The 22,822-nt window shown below is 42.2% G+C and overlaps 2 protein-coding genes across 5 annotated transcripts in view; one reads left to right on the forward strand and one right to left on the reverse strand.

Annotated features, from left to right (window-relative positions):
- LRRC57 (leucine rich repeat containing 57) overlaps positions 1 to 22,822 on the forward strand; it is a 49,276-nt gene that overhangs the window by 16,244 nt on the left and 10,210 nt on the right. Inside the window, exon 7 of one of the 2 annotated variants that reach the window (XM_073348635.2) lies at positions 18,628 to 18,998. The exons of the other annotated variant lie outside the window; for it this stretch is intronic. Coding sequence (XP_073204736.1) covers positions 18,628 to 18,640 — 13 coding nt within the window. The 3' untranslated portion in view covers positions 18,641 to 18,998. Of the gene's footprint in view, positions 1 to 18,627; positions 18,999 to 22,822 lie in introns of those variants that run through there. 2 annotated transcript variants of the gene reach the window in all.
- Positions 1 to 22,822, reverse strand: part of SNAP23 (synaptosome associated protein 23) — a 38,044-nt gene that overhangs the window by 958 nt on the left and 14,264 nt on the right. For all 3 annotated transcript variants that reach the window (XM_073348648.1, XM_073348645.1, XM_073348646.1), the window contains exons 2-7: positions 15,347 to 15,456; positions 14,206 to 14,247; positions 11,878 to 11,926; positions 11,197 to 11,314; positions 3,260 to 3,412; positions 2,479 to 2,623 (exon numbers count right to left, since the gene is read on the reverse strand). In XM_073348648.1, coding sequence (XP_073204749.1) covers positions 2,479 to 2,623; positions 3,260 to 3,412; positions 11,197 to 11,314; positions 11,878 to 11,926; positions 14,206 to 14,247; positions 15,347 to 15,403 — 564 coding nt within the window. In that variant the 5' untranslated portion in view covers positions 15,404 to 15,456. The remainder of the gene's footprint in view (positions 1 to 2,478; positions 2,624 to 3,259; positions 3,413 to 11,196; positions 11,315 to 11,877; positions 11,927 to 14,205; positions 14,248 to 15,346; positions 15,457 to 22,822) is intronic.

Raw genomic sequence — 22,822 nt, forward strand, 5'->3', positions numbered from 1 at the left:
ATTAGACAATTGGCAGTGTTCTTACATCTCAAGAAAAGATCCAAGCTCCATAGATTTTGAGACAAGAATGGACCATTATGCATGTCAGACTAGATGATCATAACACAGGCCACAGAACCTGACCCAGTCATTTCAGCATTAAGCCCATAGTGTCTGGTTGAGCCAAAGCATCTTTTAGACAGACATCCAATCTTGGTTTAAAAAAAACATCACACTCTGGAGACTGCACTACATCCTTAGATAAGTAATTCCAATGGTTAATTTCCCTCACTATTAAAAATGTGTACTTTATTTCTAGTCTGATTTTATCTAGGCTGAGTTTCCAGCCATTTAACCTTATGTCTTTGTCCGCTAGATTAAAAAAGAATTTTACTGTCAGAATGTTGCCCTCCTGTAGATACTTACAGACTGGTCAAGTCACCTGTTAACCTCCTCTCTGCTAAACTAATAATAGGTTGAGTTTCTTTAGGCTGGTAAGGCAGGCCTCGAATCATTCTTGTAGTTCGTTTCTGCACATTTTCCAATTTGTCTACAATCTTTTTAAAGTGTGGGTATAAGAATTGGACAGTCTAAATAAAGCCATATACATTGGCAACACCACCATTCTTCTGTATATTCAATAGCAAAAACCCTATATTAATGCATAGGTAAGGTTGCTTGGTGTTCTGGAACAGGATAACATACCACTGAGTTGAGCGAAACTCAAACGTCTGAAAACCAGGAAATGCAGAGTCAAGATTGCCATGCAACCTTTTCTCTGTTCTCTTTCAGCAATGCTCCAATATGTCCTGTTATCACACATCTTTACTCTACCAACCCCACAGCTGCTGAAATGTAGAAGCTCTTCACCTCCTTTTACAACCCATTCACTCTCACCCAGAAGATCCCATCTAGCACTATTAAAAAGGACAAAAGGAAAACAGTTATCCACGTCACCTTCCCTCTGTTTCCATCAAGCTAGCAATAGCCAATGGGAATTATTTGCATACTCTCCAAATGCAGTCAGCGTGTCAGATGTACCTACTCTAAATGGTGGAGGCAATAGTTGGGCCTGCTTGGTAGAAGTGTGTTTGTGATACGAGGTTTACTTTGAGGTGTGTAGCAGAGCCTTGATTATAAGAGGAGATCTGTTTTGCACCCTCTGACATGTGTGAGTAAAGGGAAGAGCTGCATGTATACCTTCAGGATCCAGCATGCATCATTTCAATGCGGAATAGTTTACATTATAATTAGCAGGGTACAGGAGTTTTATTACAAAGTGTGTTAGCAGTGAGTCTGGACATGAAAGCAGTTTAAGTATTTACTATCTACATGCACTCTAGGTAAAATGAGTGTGGTCAGTGTCAGGCATAGCTGTACTGAATTGTGGAGGCAGTAGTTAGCTCTGCTTCATAGAGATGTGTTTGCAAGATCTGTGGAATACTCTGAGGTACGTGTCAGTCACAGCTCTGTCAAGAGATCTATGTTTTGTACCCTCATGTGTGAGGACAGGGAAGAGGTGCATGTTCAGGACGCAATATGCTTCATCGTTTCTATGCAGAATTGTGCAGGTTGTCAATAGCAGAGCATAGGGCTTTTATTATGAAGGATATCATCAGCAGTGAGGTGGAATCTGAAACGATTCTAATGCTTTAATGATTGTTAAATGAAAATGAGATGGTATCCTGTGAGTAAGCGTAAGGGAGTTGTAAAAGCCTGTGAAGTGGTTTCAGCTTTGGGAAATTGGCCCTTTTAAAAAAAAAAAAAAAAAACACAAACACCAAATATAGATATTACTGGTCAGGACTATATTCAGTTGGCAAATAAATGTAATTAGTTCATCACCACTTCTAGTAGGCAACTACTAATTTTTAATTAGGTGATCTTTATCTGTCAGAATGAGGTCTAATATAAAAGTACTGTTAGTAGGGTGTAATACTTTGTTAGAGATCTATAGGTAAGTTTTAGCAACTCAAAGAAGTTTTTCTAGTCATAAAGTACCAACATAAAGACCTCCTTCATACATCCCCCAGATAGAACTCCCCTACGTAACAGTTACCCTTCCCCCCCCATACACACACATTGTAGATAGAGGTTGAAAGAGCCATCCTGCAGTCTGATTTAGTGGTCTATAACAGACTCCCATCAGTACCCAATCTTGTGATTTGTCAGTTACAACACTAATCCATAAGCATTCCAGGTCCTGTACTTCTGAATTGTGTAGACAGAGAATACCAAGGACATGCAATGATTTGAACACGTAAGATACTGAATATGTTCAGGAACTGGTAGTAAAAGTTTAGTATGGTATGATTGCATACGCCTGATGCACTTGATCACTGCAAATGTTCATAAAGGCAGCATAGTGAACCCATTAATTTAAATTTAAACGGCTGCTACTCTGAAACCTGCCATTAATTTAAGAGTATTCCATAATTCTTCTCTTGTGTCACTATATCCAAGATGGAGATGGCAAGAACAGGATTATTTGGTTCTTACCTTCTCATTTATCCGGTCTATTTGCTTGTTTTGTGAATCAATCTCATTGCCCATATCCAAGGCCAGGTTTTTCAAGTTCCCCAGGATATTTCCCACCTGAGTGAGATTTTCATCCATCTCCTCCTCTCTGGCATCGTTTGTTATCCTATTGAAAAATATCAGGAGACCCCTGTGTTCAGGAACCAGAAAGTGGCTTCCCCACTGCCAAAATGTTGTTCAATAAACTCCCACTAAAACATTTCTCATCACAATCCACATTTTCAGAGCAGGGGCTATTAAGCCAGAGAAGGGGGGCTGCTTCACTTTAATACCATCTATTCAAGCATGCAGCCTGCTACTATTTCTCCTTAAATTAATTTTGCTGAAAGAAATTGGACAAAGCAGTTTCGTTAAAATGGCCTCAAAATTCAAAACAAAGAGCCATTGGCAGATTATGCTCTACTGTATTAGAGAGGGATTCAAATTCTGTGTCAGGTGCCCTTTCATTATGTGACAGAGCAAATCCAAATGTAACATTCACCACAATAATTGGAGCACCAAGCTCATATGCATCCAGGGGCTAATTAAGTATAGTAATTATTCCCACCACAGCATGCTAGGAGCAGTGAAACTGCAGCTATAAATCCCCAAGTGAAAGCAATTCACCAAAGGGCTTCCTTCCCAATTGACAGTAAGGATTTAATGTACAGCCACTCTAGTTGAATGCATTCTGGGAGGAAGAAACTGACTTAAAAGGTATCTAATGGCATACATGTTTGGGGGGGAAGATAGACAAACGTACCGTGTAATATATCCCCCACTTGCTCCTCCAGTGGTCTGTGGCTGATTATTTGTTACACGTCCTGGCTGGCTGGATACAACATGGGCTGTTGAGTTCTCCACACCATCACCCCAGGTTGACTTGTATGACTTACCAGACTCAAAGTTCTTTGTTCTACCAAAAAGAGATCAACCCAAATATATGCTAGATCAACAGAGGGAAGAGAGGACACCAGATTTTTTCCCCCCAGGTGGCAAGGGAAGGAGAGAATTCTTTCTTTCAGGGTGGGATTTTCAAAGGCACCCAAGTGATTTCATAGAAGTATAGGACTGGAAGGGATCTTAATAGGACATCTAGTCCAGTCTCCAGGACTCAAGGCAGGTCTAAGGAATAACTAGACCATTCCTGACAGGTGTGTGTCTAACTTCTTCTTAAAAACCTCCAATGATTGAGATTCCACAACCTCCCTAGGCAATTTGTTGCAGTGCTCATCTATCCCAACAGCTGAGAAGTTTTTCCTAAGGTCCAACCTAAACCTCCCTTGCTGCAATTTAAGCCCATTGCTTCTTGACTGGTCATCAGAGGTTAAGGAGAACAATTTTTCACCCTCCTCCATGTAATAACCTTTTATGTACTTGAAGACTTATGTCCCCCCCTCAGTCTTCTTCAGAAGAAACAAACCCAGTTTTTCAGACTTCCCTCACAGAACATATTTTCTAGACCATTTTTGTTTCTGCTCTTTGGACACTCTCCAATTTGTCCACATCTTTACTGAAATGTGGTGCCCAGAACTGGACACAATACTCCAGATTGAGGTCTTATCAGCATGGAAGAATTACTTCTCGTGTCTGGCTTGCAATGCTCCTGCTAATACATCCCAGAATGATGTTCAGGTTTATTTTTGCAATAGTATCACATTATTGACTCCTGTTTAATTTTCAGAGAAGCAGCCGTGTTAGTCTGCATCTGCAAAAAGAAAAGGAGGACTTGTGGCACCTCAGAGACTAACACATTTATTTGAGCATAAGCTTTCATGAGCTACAGCTCACTTCATCCGATGCATTCAGTGGAAAATACAGTGGGGAGATTTATATACACACAGAACATGAAACAATGGGTGTTACCATACACACTGTATGGAGAGTGATCAGGTAAGGTGAGCTATTACCAGCAAGAGAGCCGGCGGGCGGGGAGGAGCAGACCTTTTGTAGTGATAATCAAGGTGGGCCATTTCCAGCAGTTGACAAGAACATCTGAGGAACAGCGTGGGCAGGAATAAACATGGGGAAATACTTTTACTTTGTGTGATGACCCTTACACTCCCAGTCTTTATTCAAGCCTAAGTTAATTGTATCCAGTTTGCAAATTAATTCCAATTCAGCAATCTCTCGTTGGAGTCTGTTTTTGAAGTTTTTTTTGTTGAAGAATTGCCACTTTTAGGTCTGTAATCGAGTGACCAGAGAGATTGGAGTGTTCTCCGACTGGTTTTTGAAAGTTATAATTCCTGACATCTGATTTGTGTCCATTTATTCTTTTACGTAGAGACTGTCCAGTTTGGCCAATGTACATGGCAGAGGGGCATTGCTGGCACATATCACATTGGTAGATGTGCAGGTGAACGAGCCTCTGATAGTGTGGCTGATGTGATTAGGCCCTATGATGGTGTTCCCTGAATAGATATGTGGGCACAGTTGACAGGCTTTGTTGCAAGGATAGGTTCCTGGGTTAGTGGTTCTGTTGTGTGGTTGCTGGTGAGTATTTGCTTCAGGTTGGGGGGCTGTCTGTAAGCAAGGACTGGCCTGTCTCCCAAGATCTGTGGGAGTGATGGGTCGTCCTTCAGGATAGGTTGTAGATCCTTGATAATGTGTTGGAGAGGTTTTAGTTGGGGGCTGAAGGTGATGGCTAGTGGTGTTCTGTTATTATCTTTGTTGGGCCTGTCCTGTAGTAGGTAACTTCTGGGTACTCGTCTGGCTCTGTCAATCTGTTTCTTCACCTCACTATTTAGTTTGTGATCCACTATAACATCCAGATCTTTTTCTACAGTTGTCCTTCCTAAGCAGTTATTTTCCATTTTGTATGTGTACAACGTTGTTTGTTCCTTCCCAAGTGAAGTACTCTGCTTTTGTCCTTATTGAATTTCATTCTTTTTACTTCAGGCCATTTCTCCAGTTTGTCCAGATCATTTTGAATTTTAATCCTATCTTGCAAAGCACTTGCAACCCCTCCCATCTTGGTATCATCTAAAAACTTTTAAGTGTACTCTTTATGCCATTATCTAAATCATTTATGAAGATATTGAACAGAACCAGACCCAGGACTGATCCCTGCCTGCAGGACCCCATTGAAAATGCAATGGGCTTAAATTGCAGCAAGGGAGGTTTAGGTTGGACATTAGGAAAAAAAACTTCTCAGCTGTCAGGATGGATGAGCATTGCAACAAATGCTCGAGAATGACTGATAACTACTCTGGGAATGGTTTGCCAACCAGTTCTGCACCCACCTTATAATAGCTCCAGCTAGGCTATATTTGTTTAGTTTGTTTACAAGGTGGCCATGCAGGACAGTATCAAAGGCCTTACTTAAGTCAAGATATAACATGTTTACTGCTTCCCCCCATCCAGGAAGCTTGCTACCCTGATAAAGAAAGCTATTAGGTTGGTTTGTCATGATTTGTTCTAAACAAAGCTATGTTGACTATTACTTATCACCTTATCTTTTAGGTGTTTGCATACTGTTTGCTTATTTGTTCCCTTATCTTTCTGGGTACTGAGGCTGACTGGTCTATAATTCCCTGTCCTTATTCCCCTTTTTATAGATTGGCACTCTTTGCCCTCTGGAATCTCTGCTGTCTTCCATGAGTTTTTGAAGTCATTGCTAATGACTCATATCTCTTCAGTCAGCTCCTTGAGTATTCTAGGATGTATTTCATCAGGCCCTGCCAATTTGAAGACATCTAACTTGTCTAATTAATTTTAAAATTTGTTCTTTCCCTATTTTAGTCTCAGATCCTATCCAATTTTCATTGGCATTCACTATATTAAACATCTGATCGCTACTAACCTTTTTGGTTAAAACAAGAAAGGCATTTTAGCATTTCCACCATTTCCACATTATCTGCTATTGTCTCCCCCCCCCCCCACCAACAATTGCATAATGGGCATATCCTCCTCTTCTTGAGTAGAAGTCCTACTGAAAGTAAAAACACCAGTGACTTTCAATAGCAGTTGTGCTGCAAAGTCATTAAGGCCTTGGCTATACTGCAGAGTTTTGTCACCCAAAGGCAGCTTTTGGCAGCGAAACAGTGGAGGTGTACACACTGCAATGCCACTTTTGGCAACAAAATAAATGCCTGCCAGGACCTTTCTGCTCACTGTTTTGAACTGGCTCCCCTGCATTCCTGCTACACAAGCACGTGCTCCTCCCTTGTTAAAGCTCCATGAAGATCTGACAGCTAAGGATACCACTCAGCTCCCGCAACAAAAAGCAAATCATTAATGTGGAATGCTGCTCTCTCCCACAATATGAACACAGAGGCAGGCAGAGGTGTAGGTAGGGTGTGTGTGCGCGTGTGTGTGTGCGCGAGAGAGAGAGAGGGGCAGGTGGGAGTTTCCCCCCACTCCCTGCCTCAGGACTGGTTGCTTCTGGTGGCTGTCTGAACTTTGAGACCGCATGCTGACACTCAACTCTCCCACAAACACACACACACACTCTCACATACACACTGCCCCCCCCCCAAACTTTCTCCCAGTGGCATTGCTGTGTGTACACCCCACTTCTCTCCCTATGCACTTCAGTTGAAAAGCAGCTGGCAATCTAGTAGGGTGCCCATGGAACGATGGGATTGAGAAACCTGCATTATGTGACACTGTACCTGCCCTACGAGGCATTGCAAACCCTTCCCAAAGCACCCTGCGGCCAGTTGCACAGTGGGATACCTACCACAGTGCACTGCTCTCTCTGTCAATTAAAGAGCTATACTATACTGGTATAGTTAAAGCAGTACAAAATGCTACAACTATCCTAATGTGGACACAGTTATATCAGTATAGTATATTCTCCTTTTAGTATGGAAATAAGTTATACCAGTGTAAAGCACCTTTGTAGCAATATAACTTCATTCACAGTAGAAGCTGTACCACTATAAATATTTAGAGAGGAAAAGTTATCCCCTAACCAAAAGGGTTATGCTGGTACAAAAGCTGTATTTAGACCAGGCCTTAAGACACTAAATTAAAATCTGTGGGTTTTTTGGGTTTTTTTTTTTTTTTGGTCATTTTCTGCAACATCTTAAATACAAGACTACAGATGAACAGAGAAGCATAATTATTTTGATTTGGACACAATCCTCAACAGGGGATGAGCAAGAGGTACCTTGAGGTTGAAGCAACCTTGGGAAACATTTATGCACTTGACTAGCATTTCAAATGTATGCAAGGGATGATTTCCTGATGCCATCGCTCCTGGATTCTTCAAGGGTAGTTTTCCAGCAATAGATTGATGTGTTAAACACAGGATAACTTAAGTCATACTTACCATTATGATTTTAGTGCATGATCCAAAAAAAAGCAAAGATGGCCTGATATGGCAAAAGCCCTATTATAATCAAGTATCTTATAGCAGCAGTGGCAAGGAGCTATGAAATATGAGTTAAAAAGACAAGTAGTTCTATAGCCAAGTTAGAGAGATTATTAAAAATTTTTAAAAATTACACCCGTGTAAAATTTCAGAGAAAAGGTTTTGTAACCACCCCATACAAACTAAGTTTGTTTGTTGGTAGTCTCACAAGTGAGACCAAGGATTAAACTGGCCATTAAGCCTGAACTACCCTCTTCCTTCTATTTCTTCATTGGGCCAAAACATTTGCAGGGCAGTATGGGGAAGCTTTCACTAGCACTGTACCTATGCTGTAACTACAGGACTTCTGTCAGTGTGGCACCTTTCAAGAACATTAAGTTAAAGTTTAAAATTTTGCAGCACCTATTCAAAAAGTTTGTGATATAAAAAAAAAATGTCCTGAGAAGAAAAAATGATAATAGTATCAAATGAAAACTGATGCTCTCATTAGAATCTCTGCCCAAGTTTTAGCTGCCAAAATTCAGGCAACTTCACATTTGTTTACTGGGAATGAGGAAAAGGGCAGACAACTCTAGCTTAGAAGAATGCCTTAGTCTTTCGTCAGAGCCCATGTAATACCACCCTCAGCAGAGCTCTACAAATACCAGTGTAAACTGATGCATTCAGTCACATTTCTGGTATGGAGCTTGGTCAGATCAGATCGGATCCCTTTTGTTTATTCACCCAAAGGAACTTGCTTTAGTAAGAAAAATTCATTTCTACTACTTTTTACTTGTTAGAACCAAAGCAACACAATTATGGGAGAGCATGCTGATTCTATTTTGGTTTGTGCAGGATTAATAGAGATTGCAATTCTTCAACGGGGTGGCACAGTTGTAAGTAAAAGTAGAATTTGCCATACAGAATGATGCCCAAGTCTGAACATGCAACTTCACTTTTACACCCCAGGTGGAGTTTTATGGTGCTGGACAATGAGAAAGATCAGCTTTTTATTTCTACAAGTTTGAGTGACTCACTGAAATACAAACATGACTGCCATGTTGCTATGTTTAAAGTAATTTTCCAAACTATTACTCCATGTGGGTCAAACTGGGGGAAGTTTGACACCTTCCTGAAAAGGAAGCCAATATGTTTAAGATCCTGAAGATCAACTGGTACAGCCCTGGTATTTGATCCAGCCCCTTGAGGGGCGGCTGTAGAGTTACTAGGCTTCCCATGCCTAATCCATTCTATAAAGTGCTCTCTATAGACATGAATGTTACACTGGAACACCACAAAACCACAGACAGTCACAACATGTCTTGCATGCAAACAGCATGCCCATGCAAACACGTACCCATTTAGAACATCACCTTAGACAGATGGTTAACAGTACAGGCTGTGTCACAAGATTGACCTTGTCCTAAAGTCCGCTTTCACCAGTTAATTGAATCCAGCTTCTAGTGTTTAGTCTTCATTTTTATTAAGTAAGTGGAAGGTGGGTATGTTAGGAGAATGGAAAAAAGAACAGTAAAAACCATCAAACATGCAAGCAAGTGGTTAGTGACAGTTTTTTTTCAGCTGAAGTCCTTTGCTTTCAAAACAAAGTAGCTTTAAATAATCTGAATGAAGTAGGGGGAAGAAAAAAGACTAAAACATTTAGTTGTGGGCACTCTGGTGTTTAAATTCAGCCTGTGTGTGGAAGACTGGCTATCCTAATGCTGAACATTTATTTAAGACACCACTCATAAGTGGGACATTGGGGTGAGAGGACCGTCAGCATTTCTCAGATCCACTCAGTACAGTTTCCTGCTCTTGACCTCATCACTGCTTCCCTAATATACCTCAGCACACTCCAAACTTCACAAGGCACCTCACCGTGAAAGTCACCTGCCGGAATTAACATACTTGGAAGTGCCACAAACTCCAACACAAATACAGAGTGGTCTTGATAGATGATCTGCTCAGATTCAAATGGCATGAGATATCAGGTTTTTTGCCCAAGATGAATCACTTACTGGAAGTGGCCAATGTGACAAATTCAGAAACCTGGACATGATTATAATTGGAGATACTGACAGGATGCAAGTTATGTTAAGAAGAATGAAATTGCACATTGGTACAACAACTTTGTGTTGAGCTACAGGCCAGATCCGAGCTATTTACTTGTCAAACTGTTGAAACAGAAGTCTGAACTTTTAGTCCTGAAAACATCATGCTCATTTTAATTTAGGATGATCACATAGCATTATGTTGTTCTGAATGAGACCCTCATGTAAAGGACTTGAATGTACTGTTTCACTACCTTGCTTCCACTTCAAGCATTGAAGAGATCTAGGTTCTCCTTTAGGCCCACTGATAGGGCCCACAATAAAAATTTGCAAACAACTCACTTTGGCAAGTATACATACGAAGAGTCCCCTTTTTTTCCCCTAGCACCCTAAGGGGGGTGGGGGAAAGGGGGGCCCGTTTAGCCATTTTTTTGTAAGATTCCCACAAATTCATTTAATACTTTAGAGCAGCTTAGAGATAACAACTAGTGGTAGCTCAATGGTAAAACTGCCTAGAGAGAGTACAAGACATCCCTCTCTGCTCTATTTGCTTTTGCTACAAATGTTTGAAACTACACCAGAAATGCCATCCAGCACGATCTAAAACCCTTTTAACTGACATTTTCTGAGAGGCCAGTGATGACACTGATTACAATTAAGGCACTATGACAAAAGCTTGCAAAATAAAAAAAAATAAAAATAGAGAATGTAATAAGTAATGTGAGATTTTTAAAGCTGGTAAGACCAAGGCCTATTCTCATTTTCCTTTTCCCCCCCACTCTGACCCCCACATATACTCATCTGTAAAGTCTACTCAATGCTAGATCTTATTTGTCCTCTGCAAAAATAAATGCCATAATATGTTCACCTTCCTCTCACCCCATGCCAAGAAAAACAACAGAGTAGCCCAGCACATATTACCAGTCTTAATAATCCAGTGTCCCAGCAACAGAGAAATACATTTGGGAAGAAGATTTCAAATTCCAATGGATCTTTATTACAAAGAGGGAGAAGAAAAAGTTGAAAACTGAAGTTATTTTTAAACACTAATATTGCTTTACTGCATAAGCTTCAGGTAGATTGGGATCCCATTATTTACAAATCTAAAAGGCGGTTACTGTGGGTGTGTTTTAGCTACTAATCCCTATCTAATGGTACACTCCTCAGCAAGCTGCAGTTATCAATTTCCCTAAAAAGCACTTAGGGAAAGTTGACTATTATCAGTGTAGTTTTTACTCCAACAGCAAGTAGAAAGCTTCTCTTCAGTTATTTCATCTCTGAATGTTCCCCAATGGGGTACTCTTTTTGTGGGATCCCAGAAATTCAGACCTGGGTCTGGATTTGTTAACTGACCTGTTGCAAGGACAGACACAGAGGCCACAACACTTGTTGAGCTCTGTCAAGGTCTTTTCAGCTTCTCTCATGTCCTTGTTTATTTGGTCCATGCCTTCTTCTATCCGGCTTAGTTGTTCTAAAAAAAGTAGTTACAAAACATACAAAAGTTTGAGAGATTAGACCTTATTAGAGGGGAAGCTTTTATCCAAAGTGTTTTAACATCTAAGCTACAAATTAGATCTGTATATTCAAGCCACTCGTCCCCTAAAGGGACTTTTTGTAGCAAAAGCAAACAGTGGCATATGCGGCAATAGAATTTTTGATTATACGTTTCCAGCAATCCTAAATTAAAAGTCCCCCCAGTGTAATAGTGATGTTGTCTGGATGTTTTAGATGTTATTAGCTGCTTTTAAAGTAAAGAAACATTATTTTGTCAGGGGGATGGGACGGGAGGTTCAATAGCACAGTTAATTGCACAGCTTGCAAACTCTGGTGACATGAACCAGACCTAAACCTTAAATACTGTAATTGCACAAACATAGGAACATCTGACGAGTGAAGTAACCTCATTTCTATACCAAAATGAGTTACTGAGGCCAAAGACTGATAAATTAGGACACCAAACATAAGCACAGATATTACTGCAGACCATTAAGACTTAATATTCACAACTCTGCTTTGCACACAGGTAGAATTCACCTCCTTGTTCATCCAGCCTGGTGATAGTCTTGATTCCTGCATCCTGGGACTGTAAAGAGAAAAGGAGGTTTGCAGAAATAACACTGCTTTCAGTATACCAGCACACAGTCAAAGGCCCTAGTGCTAACTAGAGTAACACCTGCCCTGAACTACAATATTGGAATAATGGAAGCTTGCCATGCAGACCACCACTAAGGGCAAGTCTACACTACTGCATTGTAGCGCGTCTGGTGAAGATGCGCTATGTCGATGGGAGAGCGCTCTCCCATCGGCATAATTACTCCACTTCCCTGAGAGGCGGAAGCGATGTTGGCGGGAGAGCGTCTCCGACTCACATAAAACGGTGTCCACACTGGCGCTAAGTCGATGTAACTTACATCACCCAGGGGGTGTCGTTTTCACACCCCTGAGCAATGAAAGTTACATCAACTTAAGTGGTAGTGCAGACCAGCCCTTAGTGTCACATGATAGGATAGTGTAAAAAAAGTGACTACATAGTGACAATACTGCAGTTCTGGTTGAAATGGCACTTCTATTAATATCCTTTTTAGAAATGTACAGTGTTCTGAGAGTCTTTTTTGGACTGACAATTTTGCTTAGTCTCAGTGCAGAAGCAATTAAAGGTAGGTAGAAATCCCTTTTATCTAAACAGGGAAAGGTATTTCAAGTGATTTGCTGTACTCAGATATTCAAACGGATCAAACTTGGCATGGACAAATCAATGAGAAATCAATTCCCAACCTCACCACCTACGTCACTGCCCAGTAGATAAGACCTTCACATAGGATGGCCAGAGTAGGCAGCGAAAGTGGTAGGACTTCCTCCTGGAGGAAGCCTTATGAGCCCAGTCTCTGGACCCTACACCAGATCAGCCACTTGCCCTTTGAAGTAACAAAGTAGCCTACATTCAATTTTAGGCCAGTCAAAGTCAACAGCAGCTCTGGCACTGGGGAAATCAATCCCAAAGCTCAGTCAGGGCTGAAGTGTTCAGGTTTTCAAATGGGCACTGAGGCCACATCAGTAGAGAGACCCCTGAGTCAGACTATTGAGCCTACAAAGGCAAAACTTTCTGGTCCAATGCAGATTTTCTCTAAGGATCCTTTAAAGTGTGGGGAGTTTAAAGGCGCTTGCAATTTCTCAAGTACTGAAGAAACCAGAATTAAGTATGTCACTACCACAGATTCCAGTATTGAAGAGCTTTGTTAAATTAGAATTAGCTGATGTGATACCCCATTAGTGCCAGGATCTTTCACAGTTCCTAAAATAGCATGTGCCACAGCACAAGGCAGTCAAACATACCCTCAATCAAATCTTCATTTTGAGGATGCATCTTTGCAATCTTCAGCTGTCCTTAACTCTAAGAGCCAGTAAAAGCTCAAGTCTTCAGTGTTATTAAGTCTTGGCATATTTCTCAGAAGAGAAAGAAATTTTACTATGAATCCAAGAAGAATGCACACGAGATGCCTCCCATGACAGCCTTTGCCAAGGATGCCTCTCGGTTTGCTGGTAATGCCAGTCCCCATCTAACTCCTGGCTCACTGACAGCAGTCAATGAGGATGAGAAGTCCCAAGGCAGCTCAGACCTTCCCTTTGGGCATGGAAACAAAGAAAAAGATATACATCTCACACCCGCCCCCCTACTCTTCAGGTAGTGTGGTTGGCTCCTGGTTACCAAGCAGTCATGGCTGGATACAAGTTTCAACTTTGGGAACTGATGTTCAGTTTCCTTGCGGCTTCAGATGGAATTACTATGGATTGCCAGATATTAGACTGTGAAACGTTATCCAGTTCCACTCTGTGTTGCTTCTATATGGTCTTGTATCCCAATAGTTACTTTGCCTTTTAACACTGGTCACAAGACACCAACTATTTCTGACCTGTCAGACAACATGGAAGTGCAGGAGATTCAGCTGCAACCTGGAAAGCTGTCTACACAACTGTGGCTCTCAGAAGAGGAAGAGTTTCTCTTTAGATAACCAATAATTTTTCTCCATATTCTGTATCCCTATAACTGGGTTATTTTTTAAAGCCCTAGTCTCCTCCATCTCTCAAGGTACACTTGTCTGCTATTTCACCTTATCTTCTGCCAGTAGACAGTTCTAGTGTTGCCAGTTATGACAGCATCAAAAAAACTGTCTGAACTTCTTTTTCAATTACTTTTGTTACAAATTACTATAACTGAAAGGTCAGAGAAAAATATTTCTATTTTTTTCCAGTTTGTTTACTTTGTACATTTGATAAAGTATAGTCAATTTATTCTGAGATTCTTTGACATCACTGCTTCACCAAGTTGGTGCATTTCCAAAGATTTAGCAAGCGCTCTCTTACCTCAATAGCCAGGCCAAGAATCCTCCTTGTGCTTTCCAAAGACTAGAAACAGAAGATTTAACATATTGATTCTCTTACAACAACATGTGCTTCACTAAGACCAGAAGTGGGCAAACTATGGCCTGCAGAGCCGTCCTGCCTGGCCCCTGAGCCCCTCCCCCGCTGTCCCCTCACCCCCACAGCTATGCCACCATGCGGCCAACACGGCTTGCACCCGCCCACCTCCAATAAGCCTGTCCTGCTGCTTTGAGTGGCATGGTAAGGGGGCAGTCGGTCTCAGGGGGCAGTCAGATGGCGCAGAGGTCAGGAGACAGGGGGGGTTGGATAGGGGGTGGGGTCCTGGGAGCTGGCGGACAGGGGGGGTTGGAGTCCCAGTGGGGTGGTTAGGGGCAAGGGGTCCTGGCAGTTTGCAGAGGCACAGCCTTCCCTATCTGGCCCTCCATATTGTTTTGCAACCCACATGTGGCCATCGGGCCAAAAAGTTTGCCCACCGCTGAATAAGACTCTCAAACACTAAGCGTTCAATATAATAAAATACCTAGTGCACAAAGTTTTAGTATCCTGGAAATAAGGGATAAGCAACTATCCACACATATATATCACAGAGCTACAATGATCTAGGATTCTTCTCCATTAGCCATTATTCATACACACTAAGGTCAACAAAATAAACTTGACACTTCAAGTGCTCCTCAGACACTAGGAAAAACTGCTCTGTGATATCTCAGGGACAATTACTATAGCTCAGCAAAGATCATAAAAAATACGAGCCTAACTTCAAGATCCTAAAATGTGTGTTTAAGCACCTCCCTGATTTTAAGAGGGTAAGCACCCCACAGATTTCATTGGTCTCTATGGAAGTTGTAGGTGCTCAGCACTTTCAAAAAAGTCAGGCAAGTGGCACTTTAGGAGTGAAATTTCAGGCTCCTATTTAAAAAAAAAACAAAACAAAACAAAAAATACTTGGCCCCAGCAGCTACAAGTTGAAAGCCAAGTGAAGATACAGAAGTTCGGGATATTCAACTTTGCCCTTGCAATCTTCTTCCTCAGCTCCCCATACCTTCCTATTCTCCACAAGTTTACACTGTGTTAGGATAACCTATATATTAGGATCCTGAATGAGCCTTGGAAAAAAGTTTACCTCATCAGTGACTTGGTGGGCCCTCAATTGAATTTCTTCAGGTGACAGTTCAGTCATGATGAGATGTTGCTTTAAAAGGAGTTGATCAAAAGGAAGTAAGGTCTAGTCTCCTGTAAAAATCGAAACAGAACATTAACCCATAATAAAAAGTTCTGGAGATGGTTTGCATTGGTCTGTAGAGACTGCTACAAATGACACTTCAACTGAAAAGATGATTGGAAGGCAACACACTGAGCTCAAAGAGTATAAAAGCATGCCTACTTCCTTCTGCAGAGTACAATGCTTGTATAATACTAGGGGTTATTTAACAGAGCTATTCACCTATGTGTTACAAAACTGAGGTACGAGTGAAAAAACTCATGAACTAACCAGTAAATAAAGTATTTTAAGTTGGTTCTCTTTCTGCTATTGTTAAATCCCTGTCCTAGAAAGGATATTTACATTTCATGGGAAATTCTAGCTACTGGTCATTTCCTGAGTTCTTCCTAGACCGGAAAGTCTTAAAGTAAAAAAACCTCACAAACAAGAACAGAAATCCAACTGATGATTTTGGAGTCAGGGAAAATGCTAACCATTGTGCCCAGTAGTCTGAAAGTACAAATTGCAGGTATCACTTTTCAGCATGAGGTGTGTAATGTACTTGAAAATAATGTTTAGTTATATACACAGCATCCAAGTATACACTGTTTCTATTCTGAGATAGCATTTCCTGGAGTCAACTGAAAACTCAACTCCTTTCAGTTACAATAGGTGTTAGAAACTAACCCGGTATAAGCTTTCTTGAGACACTGTCTGCACAGCACCAGATTGGTTTTTAATCTAAGATTTGCACCACTCACATGACCATTCTGGTAGCTGAATTTGCAATGGTCTGAGCTGACCATTTAATCACTGCATTTTATACTTTTGTACACTGGCTCTCTCAACAATCTCTTCATCAAAAGTTTAGTAAAGCTCTGTTCTGGTTCTGAATTTGGACTGCTTTTCAAGATGGTCAATTTGAACTTATGTAATGGCAGAAAAAAATGGAAGAGAAGCTGCAGAATATTTTTCTTCATAAGAGATTAGTCAAAAGAAAAGGCTATTTGTCCAACAAGATTGTCCTTTTGTAAGTTAATATTAGTTCCATTTGACTCCATTTTCATCCTGCCTCTATAGCAGGGATGGGCAAACTGTGGCTCAGGGGCCACATCTGGCCCTTCAGATATTTTAATCCCGTCCTCAAGCTCCAGCCAGGGAGCAGGGTCTGGGGCTCTCCCCGCTCCAGCTGGGGATTGGGGGCTTGCATGGCTCCTAGAAGCAGCGGCATGCCTCCCTCCAGCTCCTAAGCTAAGGCACAGCCAGACAGTTCTGCACGCTGCCCTGTCCGTAAGCACCGCCCCCGCAGCTCCCATTGGCCAGGAACTACGGCCAATGGCAGTTGCAGGGGCGGTGCCTGCGGATGGGGCATCATCCGGAGCTGCCTGACTGTGCCTCCACATAGGAGCTGGGGGGAAGGGGGGGGGCGTGCCACTGTTTCTGGGAGCTGCTTGAGGAAAGCACCACCTGGAGACTGCACCCCCCAACTTGCTGCCCAGCCCCTATCCCCCCCTCCTTCCCTCCAAATCCTTTGGGCCCAGACTGGAGCACCCTCCTGCACCCCAAACCCTCATCCCCACCCTCACCCCAGAGTCCACAATCTCAGCTGGAGCTCTCACCCCCCCGAACCCTACCCCCTGCCCCAGCCCGGACCCCCCTCCCACACACTCAATTCTTGATTTCTGGCCCCACCACAGAGCCTGCACCCCCAGCCAGAGCTCTTACCCCCTCACACAACCCAAACCCCAGTTTTATGAGCATTCATGGCCTGCCATACAATTTCAGTACCCAGATGTGGCTAAAATGTTGGGCTAAAATGTTTGCCCACCCCTGCTCTCTAGCATTGATTTTAATTGAGTAACAGGAAGAGCTTTATAGTCCAGATTGCTGTAACTGTAGGGCAGTGGCTCTCAACCTTTCCAGACTACTGTACCCCTTTCAGGAGTCTGATTTGTCTTATGTACCCCCAAATTTCACCTCATTTAAAAAGTACTTACTTACAAAGTCAGACATAAAAAAAAGAAGTGTCACAGCACACGGACTGAAAAATTGCTTAAATTTCTCATTTTTGCCATACAATTATAAATCAATTGGAATATAAATATTGTATTTACATTTCAGTGCATAGTATATAGAGCAGTATGAACAAGTCATTGTCTGTATGAAATTTTAGTTTGTACAGACTTCACTAGTGCTTTTTATGTAGTGTGTTGTAAAATTAGGTAAATATCTACATGATTTGATGTACCCCCTGGAAGACCTTTGCATACTCCCAGAGGTATGCATACCACTTTTAGAGAACCACAGCTGTTGGGTAATGGCCAACGTTAATTACTGTGAATAACTTCCAAGATTTCTGCTTGTGAACTAAATGTACTACAATGAGCAATATTCTCTACAGTTTGCATGAATTAGATTTACTTTATGAAGAATATTAATTGCCTCATGCTAAGAAGGATCTTGAGCATTTGGAAAGCTTTGCTTATGAAAAGGGCCTGGTACCACCTCCCTCACCACAAAGCCCTCAGCATCTAGACTCAATGAAGCTGGTCTAGCTGGAGAAAGTCAGTGTTTTTGATAAATCCAAGGCACTTCATTTTTAAGAACCTGATCATACTGCCACTAAAGCACTTCTACCTCCAGCCTAAGGAGAGGTCTTTTATACATGATCGATAGATCAGAAAGCAACGGGTTAAGGAAAAGGAGAGAAGGGAAGGAAGAGTGGGCACAACAACCTTAGCACTTCAATATATCAAATAAAATGGCTCTTTAAGGACACACGTTATATAAAAGGTTAAGAGTAAATTAAAAGTTGTTCCATGGATCCATAAAAATAAAGGCTTGAGCTGAGGTTGCTAAATCATCCTAACCTCATGCTTTTGTGCCTTGGTGTTGCAGTATGTGATACACGACAATACCATTTGGAGACTGAAAAGCAATCCCTTATATGGATTTAAAGATGTGGCAACCCCCAGTCAGAACTTCATTGAAGGTTCTGGTCAGACTAGTAACCTGAAAGTTATTCCTCTCCATCCACTGCTCTATTTATCATGCTTAAGAAACTGGTTTCAGTTTATAAAATTGTGAAATAGTCATAATGTATCAATACCAGAAAAAGCCAAGAAGAACATTGGATACTAGACAATGGTTTGAAAGTATCAGCCTTCTAGCACCTTTTTGACAATCTTTGTTTCCTCTTTCAGCCAGAACAATTGAGAAATGACTTTGTTTACAGCTTTCCTCGGTGCTGTCTTGACACTGAAGCACCAAGTTCCTCAATATTAACCTACAGTATCTACATGCAGTATTTTTAGACAGAATGCAAAAATGCATGTATGTGCACTGGCTAACTAATATTCCACAGTAAAAACAAAGAATTTAAAACTGAGCCAGCATAAATCTGAAACCAAGAACACCCAATTTGAAGTCATCTGCAGAAGATACTGTTTTTCTACTCTGTAAAGGAAACATCCATGACCTCTGAAAAAGAATTAAACATTGTACTAAAACTGGGGGAATTTTTCTTTTCCATCAATAGTAAATTTGCTAGCAATGCATTTTTTCAAGGCACCACAACTACACACAAATTTGGGTCGAATTCTGTTAAGTTTTAGCAAAACAAATTTGAAAAAAATTAAGATATTCTATTTCAACCATTTTGAAACAAACTGTTTCAGCATTTCATTTTGAAATGGTGTTTCATTTAGAAATTTAGCTAAATTTGAAAACAGAAACGGTGAATACTTGAAAAGTACCCAAACAAAAAATGAAAAAAGTTTCAATTAAATGAGACATTTTTGTTTTACCAAAAATGGAAGGGGGGGGGGGGGAGACGGGAGTGCATTTTCCTTTTTGGCAAGAAAAGCTGAAGAGAGTCAGTTTTAGTTCAAACTGACACTTTTTCCCCCACGGGATTTTTTGGTTCGGTCCCTGAACTGAAAAAAATCAAAATTATTCACTCAGCTTTTATACCCTTACCAGCCAAGTTGCTTCCAGAATTCCTTAGAATCTGAGGTGTTCTTATGTTGAGTATTATCTCATGTAATTATTCAGAGAGAATTCCCACAGCAAGGTTGTTTTAGCCCAAGAAAAACTAATCCCACATAGCAATTTTTTCACATTATGACTAATGGACTTTTTTTGTTAAGAAGTCTTCTACAGTGCACAGATATTGGAGTTTCACTTAAAGCATAAGAAAGTCACAAGGTTACAATGCCTCGTTTTCACGTCAATTTTCACCCACACAACTCCAGGCACGTCATTTTTACCATAAGAGAGAACCCCAAAAGGCACGTACTAACTGGTGAGAGGAAGTAGTACTGCTGGCTGCAGGTCCTTTCCAGTCACGGCTAAATGAAACAGTAAACAAAATTAAGGATCTTTACACCTTTGTTTTTCTAAGGCTGAAAGGCATTTCCCCCCCTCCTTTCCTCTTGAAGCCAACCTAGCCATGTGCTAGTTCCTAAACATTACCATTACAGTGAACTAGAACAGGAGTACACAAACGTTAGTTCCTTAGACAGCCTTATAATGAAGTACATTTTAAGGGAAGCTTCACAAGAAGCTAGTCTATGAATTCAATCAGTTTAGATTATGTTCATCGTCTCTTTAAAGCTATCATCGTTTTACTTGGTGTACAAGATCATCCCTGACAAATTCCATCACAGATGGATGTGGGGAATAAGACTATGTCCCAACAGTAACACTGGAGAGAATACAGTTTTGACAGATACTGAAAACAGAAGAGAAAGAGTATTACCCAGAAAGCTATATAGGAAGAGTTTCCTCATCATACATCACATTTTGTGGAATTCATGTTTCTACTCCCAATCTCTTCCTTCCCCGACCTTCCCCCACCAAAAAAAAAAAAAAAAAAAGAATAGGAGACTATACAGAATCTCAACTGATTTATTTTTAAAGTGTTAAATGCTCATTTTGTCAACCACAAATCTCATCAGGGCAGGCAATATGTAGCTGGTACTTTCCTTATTGTTTAAGGACCCCATATCTTGGTTGGCACAAGGTAGACCACCACTCCAAGGGGGCAAGTTTGGCTCTCTTACAATAAGGGACAAACTGAAATGCATTAACAGAACACTAACTTATACGTGAGAGGTTTCAGAGTAACAGCCGTGTTAGTCTGTATTCGCAAAAAGAAAAGGAGGACTTGTGGCACCTTAGAGACTAACAAATTTATTAGAGCATAAGCTTTCGTGAGCTACAGCTCACTTCCTCAGATGCATATCGTGGAAACTGCAGCAGGCTTTATATATACACAGAGAATATGAAACAATACCTATTCCCACCCCACTGTCCCGCTGGTAATAGCTTATCTAAAGTGATTTCCAGCACAAATCCAGGTTTTCTCACCCTCCACCCCCCCACACAAATTCACTCTCCTTTCATATTCTCTGTGTATATATAAAGCCTGCTGCAGTTTCCACGATATGCATCTGAGGAAGTGAGCTGTAGCTCACGAAAGCTTATGCTCTAATAAATTGGTTAGTCTCTAAGGTGCCACAAGTCCTCCTTTTCTTTATACGTGAGAGTTTGCTTTTACTTAACTTCTGTTACACAGTCCTAGTAAGGCTCCCTCTGCTAGGGCCGATCAGGCTGCTGTGTTGTGTCCTATCACACTGGGCCCCACATTCTCTTAAGCTTCTGTTGGTCTGAGTAAGCTGTAGCATAGTCTTTCCTTGGCATCTCTGGCAAACTTCTGGTCACAGGTTCTGCCTGTTCTCTCCTCACAGAAATGGTTCTTGTGACCCACCTGCCTTAGACCACCCTAGGACCAATGCTAACCCAGAGTCCCCAGCAGCCTAAACACACCCTTTCCCAGAGCTCCAGCCTTGTAGGTGCTCAGAGTTTACAGTCCACCTCTTCAGGGACACCTGACAATGAAAGCAAACAGACAGTTTATGCCAGTTTACTTAATTTGTTTGGTTAGCCAAGCAGTTAACTGATCTTGCTGATGTCCAATATTAATGTATTTTCTGAGCCGCTTATCTTACAGTTCCCACACACAACGTAATCATTGCAAAAAGGGAAGCAGAAACACTAGACATCCCTTTGTTGCACAGTATCTCACTGCCAACCCAAACCCACTGTTTCTCAGAAAACAATGAAAATTAGAATTATTAATCCTTATGAAATCAGGCAAGTTTCCCTATACCCATACGCAGATCAGGTGGAAACATTTAAGCAAAAAGTAAGATTTTCCTAGGAATTCATTTAACGCCATCGTAAAAGGTAAGTAGTAAAGCTTTTTACTTACAGGATAAATAGATCAATTAAGTCTGGTACTGGTAACTGTTGAAGCCATCACTAAGGGTACCTCGACACTGCACACTCCTTACGGCATCAAGCAGAGTGCATACACTGCATGCCCCCAGCATTGGTATAAATAGAGTAGACAGCGAGGTACTGCTTAGGTGACTAAGACATGCCTGAACCCAGTGCCTATGGACCCTACATGGCTCCCGACACACCCAAGTAGTGCCTTCCAGTCTACACTGCTATTTTTAGCAGTGTAGTGCCCAGCTGCTCGAGCCTTTCCCCTCCACAGGGAAAGGCTCCTGCAGTGGGAGGCAGCAGGCAAAGGCTCTGACAGCTCCCTGCTTCCAGAGCATTTCCTAGCCACAGGGAGCTGCTAGAACAGGGGTGGGCAAACTTTTGGCCCAAGGGCCACATCTGGGTGGGGAAATTGTATGCAGGGCCATGAATGTTGGGCTGGGGTAAGGGGTTGGAGTGTGGAAAAAAGAGTGTGGGAGGGGGTTCTGTGTGCAGGAAGGGGCTAAGGGCAAGGGGGGCATGGTACGGGGCTCAAGGCAGGGTGGCAGGAAGGATTAGGGGTGCAGGCTCCGGCCCGGCACCGCTTACCTCAAGTGGCTCCAGGGTGGCAGCGGCACACAGCTAGGGCTAAGGCAGGCTCCCTCCCCGCCCTGGCCTCGCGCCGCTCCTGGAAGTGCCCAGGATGTCCGGCAGTGGCTCCTGGGGGTGGGGTAGGGCAGGGCAGGCGGCTCCACTGCGTGCTGCCCTCGCCTGTGGCTATCACCCCAGAAGCTCCCATTGGCCATGGTTCCCTGCCAATAGGAGCTGCGGGGGGGGGGGGGGGGGAGGGGGGAGGAGGAGGGCAGTGCCTGCTGGCAAGGACAGCGCATGAAGCGCTCTGCAGCCCCAGGGACGTGGTGCCGGCCGCAGGGAACCTGCCTTAGACCCGCTGTGCCACCAGGCTGGCAATCCCGTGGGCTGGACTGAAAGCCCTGACAGGCTGGATCCAGCCTGCAGGCCATAGTTTACCCTCCCTTGTGCAAGAACCTTTCCATGCTGCTTCCCTCTGCTGGAGCCTTTCACTGAGATGTGTAGCACGCAGCTTGCTTTTGACTGCTGTGCATAGCT

Source organism: Lepidochelys kempii, chromosome 6 (assembly GCF_965140285.1).
Source record: "Lepidochelys kempii isolate rLepKem1 chromosome 6, rLepKem1.hap1, whole genome shotgun sequence".
Lineage (NCBI taxonomy): Eukaryota > Metazoa > Chordata > Testudines > Cheloniidae > Lepidochelys > Lepidochelys kempii.